This window comes from Hippopotamus amphibius, chromosome 8, assembly GCF_030028045.1.
Source record: "Hippopotamus amphibius kiboko isolate mHipAmp2 chromosome 8, mHipAmp2.hap2, whole genome shotgun sequence".
In the NCBI taxonomy this organism is placed as follows: domain Eukaryota; kingdom Metazoa; phylum Chordata; class Mammalia; order Artiodactyla; family Hippopotamidae; genus Hippopotamus; species Hippopotamus amphibius.
In genome coordinates this window covers 80,453,865-80,472,223 of record NC_080193.1, presented here as the reverse complement: position 1 = coordinate 80,472,223, position 18,359 = coordinate 80,453,865, and the positions used below count along the sequence as shown (strand labels likewise).

Sequence of the window (18,359 nt, the reverse complement as noted above, 5' to 3'; positions counted from 1 at the left end):
CAAAAGCTCAAAAAAGTAAAACTAGCTGGAAAGAATTTATAAAGCAAAGAGTAAATAAGATTGGCTCTAGTACATACTAAATATATCTGTATAAGCAGTAGTTTGCAATAAACTTGAAGTAATTAATTACAACTTTCAGAAACTAGTGCAGGGCCTAGTAGACTAGATCCTGAGATATACTGTAATCTTTATGTATATTAAATACACATATGAAATTATAAAATAAAGTTCAGCAGTCTAGTGTGGAAAGAATTGGTTATTCAGTAAATGGAGAGTCAGAATGTTAACTGACATGGTATGCCAAAATAAATTTCAGAAAAATTTTAGAGTTAAGAAGCCATAAAGGAAGCCATAAAAATATAGAAAATAGTGTCACAGTATTTCCCTACAAGATACTTATTAATCTTAAAGAGAAAAATAGTGACTTTACTATGGAGAAATCTGGCCTGTATTGTTTTAACCAGGTGATTAAAGTTAACGTCACGGGGAATGGGACAAATTGACATCATGTGCTTCCTGATATGATGCACTGGGAAAGATACAACATCACTTATGTGGTATTCCTTTCCAAAATGCATAACATAAATTTAATTATGAGGAAACCTAAGTTAAGGAACATAATGTAAAATAACTGGCTTGTACTCTTCAGAGATGTCATGGTCATTAAAGACAAATAGACTAAGGAACCATTCGTGATAGACAAGACAATTATGGATACTGTACCTGAAGAACTTTTTCCATTTGCTATCAAGGATACTGTTAAGATAATTGGTTAGTTTGTGGATTAGATAGTAATAATAAAAAGTGTTAATTTCCTGATTTTGATAATTGTGTTATGGTTATATAAAAGAATGTCCTTATTTTTAGGAGATACACATTTAGGGGTTTGTGTCTGTAATTTAAATGGTTCCAAAATGTTTTTTGGAAAGAGAATGATAAAGCAAATGTTACTCTTAGAGACTCTGGGCAAACAGTATATGGGCCTTCTTTCCACTACAATTGCAACTTTTCTGTAAAACAGATTATTTCATAACCAAAAGCAGGCAAAACTAAATGGTAGTGTTTAATAAGGATGTATACACTTGGGGGTGAACATAAAAAAACACAAAGAAGTGATTACCATAAAATTAATAGAAAATAGCTGACTACATGTTTAACATTTAAATGTGTGAGGACTTTATAGACTAAAAGCAACAGAAGAAATCAAAAAAGTAAAAATTGATAGATTTAACTATGTAAAACATGGAAACTTAAGACATATACAAAATTAAAAGGCAGAGCAGTTGTTTTGTTACATGTACAGGGTAATTTACATATGCCATCTTAGTTTAATAAAATAGGGCAGTTGATAATCTTTTTCCAAACTGCTGTCCCTTTGCTAATATAATCTTACATTTATAAGGATGTTTAAAGTTTACAAAGCACATTCTTGAATAAACATCTGTTTAGGAGATGGGGCTGCTTACCAAGCTCATGCTCCTTACTGAAAGAAGAGAGGAGGGAAGGCTCCCTCTCCTGGAAAAACCACAAAACACACACAACACACAGCTGATTGGACCAGGAATGGATGCCTAACTCAAGGGGCCAGGGACTAATCAGATCCTTTCTCTTGTATGAAATTGAATTAAGGTTCACAGAGGCTGGACTGAAAAGATGAATCACTTAACCGAAAAAGCAGTATGTAGTTGGGCTATGCGCAGTCTTAACAAGTAAACAGGAAAAAAAATGTACTGAGATAAGCAAGAGCAGGGATTAGATATGGTATGAGAAGCAAAAGTGATAAACTATGTGTTTGCAGGGGCTGGGGGTGTGGAGAAGAGCTTAGGAAACAGGTAGTCAGACTGCCTAGGTCCCAGATGGCTTCCTGTTTGCATCACAGGTTCCCATAAAATTTTTGTTTTAAGTGTTACTGTTCACTTTGCATCAACTTGTTTTATCTGATCAAATGTGGCTGGGTTTTGGTTCTTTGCAACCTACCTGGAATGCAATTCTATCTGACATTAGAGACACTAAATGAAACAAGGCATGGGTGTGTGCTATGAGTTGTGTATATACTAAGTCTTCTCTATAGGTGTCTGAATTAGAGCTGCTGGTCTCCTTCACAACCCACAAAAACTTGCAATTAAGTTTTATTGCTATTTCCACTTCATTTAGTTTCTCTCTCCTGTCCTAAATATTTGCTTCTTTTATCTTTTCTGTTTCTTTGTAATTATCAGTTATTTTGAAAACAAGTGTTAAATGTCTGTTACTCTCTCCCTGAAACTTAACCTCTGGTACTTTTCTCCTTTATTCTCAAGTGAATGGGTATGTATAATAAATTGGCCCTTATATAGTCTTCACTCTTGGAAAGTTCTTCCCCCAGGGAAAGGCTTCTTTCATTTTATGTTCATTTCTCTGTTATTCACCATGCACATTATCACACATACCTCAACAACAGGCTTTTATTTTATTATCCTATTTAAATCATTGTTGTAATTAAATGCTGGGATGGTATCATAGTAAGTCCATGTTGCAGGTAAGTCAGGGGTCAGCAAACTTTTTCTATAAAGAGCCAGATAGTAAATACTAGGCTTTTGTATCATACAGTCTCTGTTGCAACTATCCAGCAATGCAGCCCTAGACAGTAGATAAACAAGCAAACATGGCTGTGTTCCAGTGAAACTTCAGCTATGAACACAGGCTGTAGGCCAGATTTAGCTTGGGAGGTGTAATTTGCTAACCTTTGGCCTAAATTTGATTTCAGAATTTGGATCAGTGAATTTATTACTTCTGCATAAGTTGGTAAGCTAAATGTTCTAGGTCAGCATGTATATTTTAGATGGAACAAAGGGAAAAAAACATAATTTCTACCGTACATATTATTCAGGGCTGTTAGGAAGTTGCTTTCACTCATGCAGCAAATGAGTGTCTATATGTTTGGCAGGCACTGAGAATACAAATAGTGGCAAATCAGAGAGAAGGTTCCTGCCACGTGAAATTTTCATTTAGAAGTTGTGAGATGAAGGGCTGTGAAAATAAATAATACATTATAACGTGTATATGAGTTTTGGTGTGAGGAATGTTGCCCCTTTGGAATGGGTGGTCAGGGGAGACTTTACGAAGGGACCTTTGTGGCTGGAAAGAGTGATGATGTAAGATGAGTTTGGAGAGTTAATCAGGGATTTGATCCTATGGGGCCTAAATAGGTGGTGGTAATGAATTTGATTCGTATGCTAAGGAAGCCATTATAATGTAGTTCGTGCTTAAATTAAAAAACAGGAGCAACAAACTGGGATTAAATAAATTGAATTTGATGTCTCATACATCTAATACTCCCTCACATACCCATTTGTGTGTCTGGTTCACAAAGGTTCTGGTGTCTCAGTGGTCTGCACATAGAGCTTGTGTGTGCCTGTTTTCAGTGACTCAGTTGCATATGTTCTAATTCTTGCTAAAACATTTAAAACCAAATTTTAAGGTGGAATATACCATACAGTCCTAAAAAGATGTATATAAATGCGAGACTATCTCTTTCTTTGCATAAGGCATATGAATAGTGTTTTTATTTCTTTAAGCATTATTAATGAGTATAAATCCTTTATAGATAGGCCATCACTGAGAAATACCTGTTGGCTGTTGACCTAGAAGTATTTGCAGTGTCATGCTTGTGTAGACTGGGTGAATATAGAAAATTTTAATAATGTACTTTTTTTTCGGTATGTAACTTAAATTATGACATATATTTGAGATATTTTTTCTGATCGTAAGTTTTTAAGACAAAATAAGGCAAAAAATCCCCCTTATTTTCCCTTTTAGGGCAAAATGGTATGTTGCTGGTAGAATTTGTATAAGTCCATGGTAACTCTCCAGAGAGCTTCAAATGTTATTTCCTGTTAAATTTTTCTCTCTGCTTCCAAAAAGTGGGTATTAGTTACTTGCTCATGAATATTTCAGTTAAGTCTCCTGTTATTTGTTCCTATATTTTATGGGCAGTATTGTTAACTGCTGTAATTATATCTTACAGAAGAAGGCAGTAATCCTCCATCTCTTTGCTGAGGAGAGAAAGGGCAAAGAAAAGCCTGAACTCTAGTTGATAGGTATAGATTGGCTTAATGAAAAAAGTTTTCTCTAATTTCAGAATATCTTTCTGTCCTTTCCTTATTTTTATATCTTTGGACCTAGAGGTTGCAAGCAGAGTCATGTCACATTGTTTATTCTTTATATCTCTTTTATGAAAATAAGGGGTTGTCTGAATAAAGGTAAGTATCCATTCCAGCAAGTTTCCACTCTATTTTGTTGTCCCTTAGAGGATTATGAAACTGTAACATGCTCCAGTTGAATGACGGATGATACCTTAGCCTTAGAGGACTGGAACAGGGAGGGTGGGGTGGGGGGGAGTCGAGGGAGGGAGGGAATACGGGAATATGTGTATAAATACAGATGATTGAACTTGGTGTATCTCAAAAAAATAATAATAAATAAAGCAGTTAAAAAAAAACTGTAACATGTTACCTCTATTCATATCCATTTGCCTGATGCAACCCTGCTTTCTTACTCTTCCTTTTATATGTGAGTGATTGAAAATTAGTATGGATGTTCCCTATTTTTGGTGTTCCCTATAATTGAGTTTGTTAATTGCTTGCACTGCATGTATTTATTAACATGATTTAGGTGCAGTGCTGCATAGCTTTCATCTGTCTCTCTAGCCCTAGTTTTTACCCTGTTCTGTCTCCAAGCACCTGGTTTGTCTGAATATGCAAATAGACTTTCTTGCCCCCTGGCTTCTGGTGGGGTTCAGCTGATGCAGAACACTGTCAGCAGATCACAGAAAGGAAGGAGGAAAAGGTTAGGATATTTACTTTCTTAATTTCTTTCATGTGGGATTTCTGTAGCCTGGCTATCTCCTTTCATTGAAGGTCAAAGCTCCCATCACGTCCCTGCCTTTGTTTTAAGGTTGCTGGCCACTTCCTTTCCTTCTGCCTTCACCCTGGGACACTATTCTCTCACTTGTGATTTCTTTACAGCTTACCTACGCTTTAAACAGTCTCCATTAAACTTCTCAAATTACCCAAATTGAGTGTGTCATCTGTTTCCTAAGGCAACCCTGACTGATAAATATACTTTAAAATATTTTAGATTCTGTCAGTGTTTATTGTGATTGCAATTCTAAAGTGAATTAGCACTAGAAAAAGGGAAAAAATTATTCTGACAATTTCATGAATTTATTCTGTTGCTTGATGTGTGATTTTATTTTTAATTCCTCTATAAGATCTGGTTTTGAGTAGTATCAGCCTGGTTACTGAACACTTAATGTGGCATAACCCTTTGTTTTAAGCATTGTGGGGAATTGAGAAGTAGGCGAGACACATGCTTAGTAATTCTAATACAAGGCAGTTTGTGGTAAGTTTAATGTGAGGGTTACAAAGTCCTGTAGAAGTTCAGAGAGGGTGATTTTTCCATTAAGACCACTTTGATCCTGTGTGCAGTAGGAATGAAGAGAGACCCACAGTTTCCTGTGTTTCTGGTAAAACGTCTACTTCCCAGTCTTTGCTTATTACTTCATCACTGCATACATAACACACCACTGCAAACCGCATAAGATACCAGGCCCCAAAGCAGTAATAACTAATACTATTTAAAATTCACTTATATATACCTGTTCTGAGTGGAAAACATATTAACTCATTTAACCCTTCCAGCATCTCAATGAAGCAGGTTCTCTTACCAGAGTTGAAATTCGCATTAAGGCAGTCTGGTTGCCTAGTCTAGGCTCCTAACCACCACACTTAACTGTATTATTCTGTAATTAAAACTAATTATCCACCTCCCCAAAGAAATCATCAAAATGAATTCCATCATATATGGCAGCCCTTTCAGATGACGGCTTTTAGGTATCCTCCTTGCTCCTCAGTGATGTTTCAAGGCCCCCAGCCCCATATTCCTCTTGTCAGTAGAATTTATCACCTGCTCTGTCATCCTGTTGCAGTCATACCAGTCAGCCCCCCTCGTTCCATATAGACTTTGGCACATATTGAATGTCTTTTTTCCACTAGTGTTAATCATTTCTGCCAATCCCAGTGTCCACATAGATAACTCAGCCTCCTGAATTCTTTAATTACTTATGTCGAGTAATCCTTCATTCTATTTTGGACTTTATCTGTAACTCTGTTAATTCTCATATTTCAAGTGTAAGCATCCTATTCTCTGACCACCACTGCTTCTCTCTTCCCAGCTCATTCCCTCTAATTTCTGATTCCAACAGTTTTGGGACAACCATTAAGACCTTCAGTCCACTGACGCTAAATTTCTTGGTTGTGGATCAGCCTTACCGTGTTTTCATTTTTTTTAACCTAGCTTTGATTCTGTGGTCTGTTGTTATAACCACTCATTTTAACTCCTGTTGTATTTTACCTGATTAAAGCCAATACTCTACCTACTTTGTACCTAAACAGCCAGATGAGACTGGAGGAAAACACATAACTGTCTTGACTAGTTTCACTTAAAACCTTAGTGCTGCCTGCAGTTTTAGTTGATTCACTCATCCGTTTTCCTTCAACTCTGAAAAACCCTGCCTTTTCAGTTGATGGTGTTTATTATTTTACTTAAAAAAACAAAAACAAAAAAACAACGTGGGGAAAAGAGAACTTTATACTTTCCTATCAGCAGATCTACAAACCTGAAAGAGCAGTTTCAGGAGAATGGTAGGAGCAGAAGCCAACTTTTCCGGGACTAAAATGTGAATGGATCAAAAGGAGATAGACACTGTGACATTTTCCTAGATGTATTTCTGGAACACTGTCTTTGTTTAATGAATCTTGCCCAAGAAGAGGTTTAGTGGCTAAGTAAATTTGAGAAATGCTGAAAACTATATATAGTATTTATATGGAAAGGAAGTTTCCATCTGCCGGGCTAGATTTTACTAAAGCATTGGTTTTCAAACTTTGGCCTATTTCACAATCACCTGAAGGTACCAGATTGATGGGTACCACCTCCAGAAGTTCTGATTTCATAGGTCTTGGGTGGCTTCTAAAAATCTGCATTTGCAACAGGTTTTGAGGTTACACTGCTGCTGCCAGTCCAGGAAATTTGGGGAATCCCATTTTGAGAGCCACTTCACTTGAGTAAGAAGAGTTCAGCTGCCAAGAGTGGCAAGTATAGTTAGGATTTTGAGCAATATAGAAAATAGCTATTGTGGGGTAGCATAGTCAGAAATAAGAGCTAACAACATCATAGTAAGATAGCATGAATTTGTAGTGGACCCAAGCAGTGAGTTTTAATGATTTTCCCTAGCAGTTTAACCTGTCAGAGAGAAGGAGCAGAACCAACCAGCAGTTAGTACAGAATTTTGAGTGACTCCTACAGGCTGTTAATGTCAAATATCTATAAAGTTTATCATCAAGCACTCTATCTCTGCTTTGTATTTCCATGATGAGTGCCAAGATAGTAATTTTTTGATCTCTTTAACACATCTCCTTTTTATGTTTGTATCAGTGTTTATTATTTACTATTCATTAATTGTTTTTAGTTTAAAAATTGTATATGTTAGTTAGTAGAGGTTTGGGAATGCAAAGACTAAATGTCATGAAGTGCCCTAAACTAATTCTGTCAATTACAGTTAATAAGTCTTTGAGCAAATGTCTCTTGTTTTCTCACTTGGGAAATTTTAAGTTAAAATAATTAGAAACTACCAGTTCTCCCTGTATGAATGTAATTGTAAAGCCACAAAGTCTTTTAAAATTACATTTTGGGATAATCATTTGTCAGGTGTCTGCCTGAGGAGAGTCTCATGTGAGTTTTTTTTGTGTGTGTGTGGTTTTTTTTTTTTTTTAGTATTTTAATTTTATTGGCGTATAGTTGATTTAGTGTTGTGTTAGTTTCAGGCATACAGCAAAGTGATTCAATTATACATATACATATATTCATTCTTTTTTACATTCTTTTCTCATATAGTTTCTCATAGAATACTGAATACAGTTCCCTGTGCTATGCAATAGGTCCTTGTTGGTTATCTGTCTTATATATGGTAGTGTGTTTGTTCATCCCAAGCTCCTGATTTATCCCCCACCCACCTTCACGTTTCTGCTTTGGTAACCATAAGTTTGTTTTTAGTAGCTGTTAAGTCTGTTTCTATTTTATAAATAAGTTCATTTGTATATTTTTTTAAAAATTAGACTCCACATATGAGTGATATAATATGATATTTGTCTGACTTACTTCACTTAGTATGGTAATCTCTAGGTCCATGCTTGTTGTTGCAAATAGCATTATTTCATCCTTTTTTATGGCTGAGTAGTATTCCATTGTATATATATACCACATCTTTATCCATTCTTCTATTGATGGACATTTAGGTTGCTTCCATGTCTTGACTATTGTAAATAGTGCTGCAATGAACATTGGGGGTGCATGTGTCCTTTCAGATAATGTGGTTTTTTGAAAGTAGCTAAATATTTATTGGAGAAGCTGGCCCTCTCCAGGGTTTATATAGCATTTCTGGTGTGAGTTGCATTATCATTCCTGGGTATCTGCACTTCTTGGGCTTTGCCACTGAAATGTTTTTATGATGAGATTGTGCCTTCATCTAGGCCTCATTTGTGTTAGTTGTACTGCCTTAATGACTTTATAGTACCTGTACTGAGCCTGGAGGAGGAAGGAGCCACAAGGAAATGCTGTTTTGAAACTTGCTCGAGGTACATGATAAGAGAGGAAAAGGGTGAATCCTTTTTTCCTGTCTTTATTTCTCCCTTACCTACTTCAGTGAGCAGGTTAAGCTTGAGAAGGATGCTGCTTTTCCACCTCTGATTTCTCACATCTTTGTCAGGTTTTTCAAGTTAGATACTGTGTTCTTTTCACAGTGTTATGACTGGTTATTCTTCCAAGTAATATAATTCTGGAAATTTGTGGACTTGTTTTTTACCTTTACTGAGGAGCAATTTATAATAAATTGTGTATATTTAGTGTACGATTTAATGAGTTTTGACATATGTGAAACCATCATTACAGTAACAAGATAACATGTATTTTCATCATCCCCAAGAGTTTTTTTGTGCCCCTTTGTAATGCATCCCCTGATCTGCTTTCCATCACCATAGATAAATTTACATTTTCTAAAATTTTAAATGGAATTACATAGTATGTACTTTGTGTGCATGGGGGGGGAGGTTCTGACGTCTCTCAGTCAGCTTAATTATCTTGAGGTTTACTTACATAGTTTGTGTCAATAATTTGTTCATTTTTATTGCTGAATAGTATATTCCAAAATTAATCCATTTACCTGTTGATGGACTTTTGGATTGTTTTCCATTTGGAGTTAATATCAGTAACGCTGCTGTGAACATTTGTGTACAAATCTGAGTATGGACATGTGCCTTTATATTTCTTGAGTAAATACTTAGAAGTGGGGTGGCTGGGTCATATGGTAGGTATGTGTTTAACTTTTAAGAAACTGCCAACTGTCTTCCAAACTAGTTGTACCATTTGTACATTCTTCAGAGTTCTGATTGTTCCACATTTTCATCAGCATATGATATGATCACTCTTTTTAATCCCCTGGTTAGAGTATTTATTTCTGGATTACTGTAATAAATATTTGTCAGACACCAGCTATCTCAGTAATCATACACTTATTTCATTCTGAAGAACTTCCAAAAATAACTCTTCTGTATCAAAAAAACTTACAAATGGCACAAGAGAGTTAAATAATGGTCTGTAGAGGAGAGAAGGAAAATTCTTCCAGGGGAAATTCTAATGAAGCATTTTCTTTGTTACATTTCTGATTAATATAGTTCATGAAAAAGCCTCACTTTGTCTTCCTTTAGTCTTTTTGTTTTTGGCCATTGTAGTGGTATGTATGGGTGTCTATGTAGTGGGGTCTACGTGTTGTTTTAATTTGCATTTTCTACATGACTAATGATGTAGGACTGCTTGTTTGCCATCTATATATATTCTTTGGTGAAGTGTCTGTTCAAATTTTCTGCGCACTCTTTAAAAAGAAATACTGGTTTTTGGTCTGTTTTATCACTGAGTTTTAAGAATTCAAGTTCTTATACATTTTGTAACTACCTTTTATCAGTTGGTGGCTTGCCTTTTCACTCTAAGTTTTTTGAAGAGCAGAAGGTTTTTTTTTTTTTTAAGAACTTTTATTGAGGTACAGTTAACGTACAATAAACTGCATATACTTAGAATGTACAGTTTGGTATCCCAGTCTCCCAGTTCATTCCCCCCAACCCTCCCTGCTTTCCCCACTTGGTGTCCATATGTTTGTTCTCTACATCTGTGCCTCTATTTCTGCCTTGCAAACTGGTTGATTTGTACCATTTTTCTATATTCCACATATACGTGTTAATATACGATATTTGTTTTTCTCTTTCTGACTCACTTTACTCTGTATGACAGTCTCTAGGTCCATCCATGTCTCTACAAATGTCCCAGTTAAAGAGTAACATTTTTAAATTTTTATGAAGCCCACTTTATAAATTTTTTCTTTATAGTTCTCTTTATGCTTTGTGTCTTATTTGAATTCCATATCATTTCATTTCTTTGATTTTACTAAAAACTTAATCTCAGATTCTCATTTTTTAGCCCTTAGGGGAAAAAAGCATAGGAGGTAATTATGAAGCTACAGTTGTATCTGCCTTGTATTTTTGTTACGTTATACTTTAATAGCAAATTGTTTATGATTCTGGTACTTTTTATGTGTTCTTTTTGGTTGATTTTTAAACCTCAAGGATTCACGAAATTGCCACTGGTCTAATTCCTTTGTTTTATTGAGTGAAGGAACTGAGATTCATAAAGGTTACATGACCTTGCTAATGGTTTACAGTTTATGATTATTCTAAGACCAAACACTCTGAGGTCCTCTTAAATCCCATTTCACTATTTGTTTCCCTTTGAGGAGTTGTTCTTTGTGATGCTGTTAAGATTTTATTGCATGCTGTAGCATTAAAGTAAATTTAGTGCCTTCGTTACTTCATTGCTCATTGTGATAAATATCCTCATTGAAAGCAATATTATTAAAATTAAATAGGTTAGCTTTCTGAAAGAATCTTAATTATCTCTTAACATTTCATTAAGATGTTGAATTTTAACACTTTTGTTTTTTCACAATTCTTTTCAAAGGTTTGTAAACAGATTTGGCTAGGATTATTTGATGATAGATCTTCAGCAATTCCAGACTTCAGGGATCCACAAAAAGTGAAAGAGTTCCTTCAAGAAAAATATGAAAAGAAAAGATGGTGAGTGAATAGTTGTATTTAGAGCAAAGCCTCCTCCAATCACATTAATTACGGGTAAGATTAGTGTAATAAGAAGGAAGGGAGGAAATAGGTAGGTAGGTAGATAGGAAATAAGGAAATAGGTAGATATTCATTATACTTTCATTTTTTATTGGATTTGGTTTCCACAAACCTTTACTTCTGCTTTATCTTAACTCATCTTTGCCTAGCATCTACCTGTTTCTTATCACCAGGCCTCCTGCCCATTTTGGGGAAGTTAGGGATTCTTCCTTCTAAACCTGTTAGCTTCTCTAGACATTTTAGTCTTATAAAGCATCCTTTCTTAAAATCTTCCTTCATTTAGCAAGTGTTTATTTAATATCTTTTATATACTAGGCACTATGCTAAAGCACTGATGAAGCAATCTATTCACTTAATTGCATGTTACAGTAATTCTTTGCTCAAAATATCCCTCACTGCCCATCCAAGAAGTCATTTTACTACCTGGTTAAGAAAGAAGATTTTATACATTTTTAACTAAATCTGTCAGATATTAATTTCTAAAAAGGAATTAAAACAGGTGTGCATATGGCTAGTAAGCCTTTTAAAGCAGAGCAGGGGGTATATTCGTAGAACTAGTAGTGTTCAACTACTTTGAGCTCTTCATTTTTAGCTCTGTGAGTATAATTTAAGTCCGTTTACTAAGACATATTAATGATGAATTCTTGGTTGTTTATTTACTTTATTCAATAGTATATATTTATTAACTTTAGTAGTGTATATTTTCATTCTTGGGGGGTTAAGAAGATGAGAAAGGGAGTCACAAATAGAGGGACTAGACAGTGAGAAAGTACATGGCCTCTTGTTTCCCTGAGGAGGTATATTTTAACCCAAAGAATATCTTCAAGAGCCTGTTTTGGTTGAGGGAATACTTGGTGTGGCTATGAGTGAGATAGCTCTATTTTCATTAGATGAAAGTAGTAGAAAGAATTGGCTCTGATTTGTATGTTCTGTGAACTTTGTATTCTTACTGTTCTCTAGAGGAGACTAATTTTTGCCAGGGACATATTCAGCATTGCTAGAAACATTAGGTGCAAATATAGAAGAAAACATACCAGTAAGATTTTAGTTCAAGAAAGAAAAAAACTTAGAAGATGGGGTGATGGTGAAAACATGGGGCCATAAATGGTTCTCTTGAAGTGTATAATTACCTTTTTATCATTTTAGTTCTTAACTTCCTAGACCTTTTATCTTGTAGTTAAGACCTTTCTCCTTGATAGCCTTGGCCTAAGTTTTGATTTTTCCCAACAGTTTTGCTTTTACCAGCTCAGAGTTAGTTTGAATAGGACTTAGCTGGGATTTCAGATAGTTTAGCTTTGAAAAGTCTGTGTGAGTAAGAGTTAATAGAATTAAAACCAGGAGCCCCCCCCCCCCACATTAATAATAATAATAACAAAATAAAAATAACAATACCTATTCATTCAAACCATAAACAAATAATTGCAAACCTCATATAATTATAATTTGTGTTATCTTCCCCATCCTGAGAAACAAACTTCAGTTGGTGGGTAGGGGAGAGGGAGTGACCAACATTCTGGTAGGCTGGGACCTGTGCATTTTAAATTCAGCCTCCTGCGTACCTGTGACATGAAACTAGAGAGTGGTGCAGTGGGTTTTTAACCTGATGTAAGCGCAATCCAAATGCAGTCTCCCTAAAAATCCTCACCATGAGCACCTGCACTTAAAACATCGAGGGTGTTGCTGTCATCTAAAGAGATTTTAAAATTGTTCTTTTAACCAGTTTTCAGACTCACTTCCTATGCTATACATGCTTAGCTTTTTTACTTTTAGTTAACCAAGCCTTTGAGCCAAAGACCATTATCTGATTTTATCCTTTAATAACACTTGGCTATACTCAGAAATTGGCATTATCACTGATAGGCCCAATTATGGGAAAGCATAAATTCCTGTTCTCATCTCTCCCATATACAGGAAAATACAGGGCACGTTATTGTTTGTGATTATTATATAATTTGATAATGGCGAACACTTGTGTAGCTAACAATTGTTCCGAGTACTTTATAAATGTTAACTTGTTTATACCTCATAGCAACCATATTTCAGTATTTTAGAAGAAAATTTGGAGGCACAGAGAGTTGAAGTAGTTTGCCCTAGGTTTCACAGCTATTGAGTGATGGAGCTGGGAGTTGAACTTTGATTCTGGAGCAGAATAGAAAAACAGTTTTTCTGTTTCTCCAGCCTGTGTGATATGGGGAAGGAGGGTAGGTAGAACAAAACCCAGAAATACAGAGAGCAAAAGCTCTTACATAATCCCAGCCCTGGAGATTAGCATTGCCAATATCTGGGCATTATATTCTTACTACCTCTCTTTCCTTCCTTTACTCCCTTCATCCCATGAGTCCTTACATGACTGGGATCAAACATGAAAGACCTGTAAAATGTTATGGACATCTTTCCAAGTCAAGACAGAGTAGCTATGTATTATTATCATTTATAGATGTTAGCATAATCCTCTTAAACATTTTTCTCCTGATGGATTTTGATTTCTTGCCCAGTTTTTTAAAATTTTAAAAGAGTGATGTAGTAACCTACACATACATTTATTTGTGTACACTTAGCCAATTATTTCCTAAGGATAAGTTACTGGAAATGGCACTTCGGGGGCACAGAGTATACCTATTTATGTATTTTAATAGAGAGTAACAAAATTTGTAAAGTTTGTACTCAGATCAAATGTGAATGTCATTTTAAGTGTTTATTAGGTTACAAGTATTTTCATTTCTATGTCTCCCTTGGTGAATTGCTTCTGTCCATTTAAAAATTGGGTTATTAATCTTTGGGCTATTAACTGTAACATAATAAACATTTTTGCTTCCTTCTGCTTTGTATTCACATGTTATTTATGATTTTACAATACTTTGGTTTTTAAAAATTAGAGCTGTTAACTGTCATCATGATTAACTACAAGTCCTCTTTTGAAAAAAAGCAGTTATTTAATATATTGTATTTATTATCTTAGAAAAACTGTAAGTAAATAATTGAAACAAGTTTTGTGGTTAGTCTTTATTTTTCTCTGAATATCTTAAATGTAGTCTAACTAAGTTATCAATTCTAAGAGAGTTTTGAAATAAGATTAATATTGAAATAGTCTTGTACAAAATTAGAATTAAACTTACTGTTTTTGATCTTAGTATTCCCTGCGTCTTACTTAGTTAACTGACTGTTCATCTTTTCATATGTTTTAGGTATGTCCCAGCAGAACAAGCCAAAGTGGTGGCATCAGTTCATGCATCCATTTCAGGATCCTCTGCCAGTAGCACAAGCAGCACACCTGAGGTCAAACCACTGAAATCTCTTTTAGGAGATTCAGCACCAGCACTGCACTTAAATAAGGGCACACCTAGTCAGGTGAGTAGTTTTTTTTTAAGTCTTTGTAGAGGCTTCTACTTAAGGAGGATTGAGTACCATGCATTTGGGAATTCATTAAGACAGTTGTATAACCTTGTATACCAATAGCATTATGTGCTAATGGTTTATGATACATTAAAAGATATTTGGTTAAGTGGTTGGAGTGTGTCTATTTTTATTCTTTTTGCTATTGTGAATACGAGTTTGTAAAGGTATACAGGAGCATTGTTACAGCTATCTATTAATATCATAAAACATACAGTGGTAAAACATGAATCTCTGGTGACCATCAGAGTTAGAACAGTATAGCCTCTGTGATATATTTTTACAGGAAAGGCTTTCTCAAGCATAGAATTTTTTCCCCATCCTGATTGTGAAGTGTATTTATCATTGAAACGCAGCAGATGCCTTTGCATTACATAACTTATTCTAAAAAACTGAATAGACTGTAGTCTTTTCAGAAGTTGCTGTCTAGAGTTTATGGTTCTATACTTCATGACAGTCAGCTGAGCTGTAACAAATCTGTTACTGTGTGGCATTATAATGTCTGTCCTACACAAGAATGATTCTGAGGCATAGTACTATTTGAATTAAATTCCACTTTTTAATAATGCGTATACTAGGGCATCTAGATAAATTGCTCCATTTTCATCAAAGGTGGATTAAAAAGAAGAGAAGCGTAAAGTTAGTGTAATGTAACTCTTCCCATGGATAAAAGATTTGTTCTATGAAAGCCTTATCATACTGTCTTAGCAGTAAGTTTGTCTTGTGTCATGAGGTGTAACAACTGTTGTAATTATATTTCATTGCTTTTGACTCTGTACTTAAAAAAAAATCGAAAGATAATATGGGAATAGATGTTGAAAATTTGTGCTTTTCAGAAAACATCAAAGTACTCAAAACTCTACAAATAGAAGATTATGTAATCTTTAAACTGTGTTTTAAGCTAAATTTCTGTAGAAATTTAGCAGATCTGACTGGAAGCTCTTTATAATTAATATGTGGTTTATAGTCCCCTGTTGTAGGTCGCTCTCAAGGGCAGCAGCAGGAAAAGAAACAGTTTGACCTTTTAAGTGATCTTGGCTCAGACATCTTTGCTGCTCCAGCACCTCAGTCAACAGCTACAGCCAATTTTGCTAACTTTGCACATTTCAACAGTCATGCAGGTAAGTGTTTTTTCCCAACAGCTTTTGTCAGAGTGATTTAATAATCATCAAATTAAATGTAGAGCACTAATTTAAGAATTGCTTTGGTCATTTTGAAGCAGTTTTATTTGATAATTTGAAACTTTGCTTTATATTTTTACATGTATATATTTCACTGATTTATAATATAACAGAAACCAGCGCTTACTGAATTGATTTCCTATTTGTATTTTGTGATTTATTTTACCTTCTTTTATTCACCTATGAAATTGTGATGATATCCTCCCCCCCCCCCTTTTTTTTCCCCTTTCAGTTTCACATCTTGGCTTATAGTTGGATAATAATGGTACAAAGTATATCATGTAAATATGCATCCAAAAATATGCTGTTTGAGATAGTTTGGAAAATTATAGAAAACCTACTCTTCAGCCACATGTCTTTCTATCAAGCATTAAAGGAATTTTTTTGTTTTAAATACCAATAGAAACATTTTCTAAGAATATGCTACAGAAGGAAGTTATGGTGTGATTTATGTGTGTTTGTGTGTGTGTGTTTGCTTTAAAAAGGGATCCTAGTATGAAGAGTTGTTTCAAGAGAGATTATACTGAAAAGGGTAAGAAATAAGGAAGTTTAAGTTGTTGGGGCTATGGTAGGTTTTCCATCTTTTTATATGAGCTGAGCAGCGAAAGTTCAGAAAGAAACCGAAGAGATTCTTCTTTCTTCATCCACCAGGTAGGAAGGCAGTTCCCTCTCTGAGCAGACAGGAGCCCCAGCTCTCTGTTCCCACCTCTTGCTTTTTGAATGGTGGCTGAAAGAGTTGATGGAAGACTCAGTGAATAGAGAGTGAACCTTCTGTAACTTATGGATATTCTGTGTTTATATCAGTTTTAGCTTTATGGAAATATAATTCGAAATGATGGATAAGTAACTGCCAGACTTTTGTAAAGTTTCAACTTATTTCATGTTTCCTGTGTGTGTGTTTATTGTTTTGTTTTGTTTTTTTGATCTCTGAATGCAATTTGTGAATATTCGCAGGTCAGGGAATTAATGTTACACATTTCTGTGTAACCATATTAGCCAAAAATAGACAAGTCAGTGCAGCACCACAGACTAATTTGTACCATGATTAACTTCATTATTTCAATAACTCCCTTAAAATGCTTTTTGAAAATAATTGTCATTATTTAACTTTAGAAAATGTTAAGAGAGAGAGAAATGTATGGTTTCATCAGATTGATAGAAGGTCGTAAATCTTAACTATTTTGTCTCTTTTCCAGATATGGTAGAAATGGTAGGACAGATGTGTCTGTGAGGAAGTAGTTTAGTAACCATGTATGTTAGGTCAGATTACCTGAGAGTAATAGTTTTTTTAGCCTGAAGTTCTTTCATATTTACAAATGACTACTTAGATCACTTTTCTTGCTTCATTCGACTCCAGGAGCATAAAATATATATGGATATTGCAAGAGTAAGCTAATAAAATTACTCATTTATTTTCCCTTTTAGTATGGTTGATGCTACCTCTTACATTTTACCTTAAGTAGTTTTTAAGTGTAAATCAGTGTCATGGTTCAGTCTGATAAGTCTTTTTCCAGAGCCTTTGCAAGCACTGAATTTTTACTTTTCCGTACGTGGTTCACAGATACAAAGTCATTGATAGCTGAGTTCTTGCCCTGAAATTATCATTTTAAAAAAAATAGGTGAAAATTTCTCCTGAACAGATTGATGCGACAAATGGAACCTTTAATAGCAAGCAGTGATTATTCAGATATGCTAATCTGGCCAGCATTGTTTTATAGGGAAACCTGTTCTTTTGCAGATAGCTTGAAAACCAGAAGTCTTTACCCTTCTTTATTTGAACGTTCTGGCTAAGTTGGTGTGTGTGGATGTGTGTCAGTGGTAGGGTCAGTATTATGTTCAGGAAAAGTCATGCTCTGCAGAAATATGCATGCAGTTAGAAACATAATTTACTACAGAATGTAGTAGTTATTTTGCCCAGTAATAAACATATCACAAAAGTTGTGAACTGTAAACTGTAATTCATTTTTTAAATTAATTAATTTATTTATTGGCTGTGTTGAGTCTGTTGCTGCCTATGGGTTTATTCTAGTTGCAGCAAGCGGGGACTGCTCTTCATTGTGATGCTTGGGCTCCTCATTGTGGTGGCTTCTTTTGTTGCGGAGCAGGGGCTCTAGGTGCTCGGGCTTCAGTAGTCATGGCTCACGGGCTCTAGAGAGCAGACTCAATAGTTGTGGCACACAAGCTTAGTTGCTCCGCAGCATGTGGTATCTTCCTGGGGCAGGGATTGAACCCGTGTCCCCTGCATTGGCAGGTGAATTCTTCACCACTGCGCCACCTAGGAAGTCCCTGTAATTGATTTTTTCCACACCTTATATGAGGGATGTCAAACTCAATTGCCTTGCTACCTGCTTAACACAAATGATGAATATAATGCAGTGTGGAAGGAACCACGGTGCCCCTTTCAGAGGGAGATGGTCTATAATCTCCTGTTGCCACATGGAAATACAGGCTCAGGATTACTAAATACATTGATTTTCTCTTAAGAGAAGGATGAAATCTTGTTATGTAATAT

General features: G+C 35.2%; 1 protein-coding gene across 9 annotated transcripts in view; it reads left to right on the top strand.

Annotated features, from left to right (window-relative positions):
- AGFG1 (ArfGAP with FG repeats 1) overlaps positions 1–18,359 on the top strand; it is a 69,736-nt gene that overhangs the window by 33,307 nt on the left and 18,070 nt on the right. For all 9 annotated transcript variants that reach the window (XM_057744958.1, XM_057744964.1, XM_057744960.1 and 6 more), the window contains exons 3-5: positions 11,098–11,213; positions 14,459–14,621; positions 15,634–15,787. In XM_057744958.1, coding sequence (XP_057600941.1) covers positions 11,098–11,213; positions 14,459–14,621; positions 15,634–15,787 — 433 coding nt within the window. The remainder of the gene's footprint in view (positions 1–11,097; positions 11,214–14,458; positions 14,622–15,633; positions 15,788–18,359) is intronic.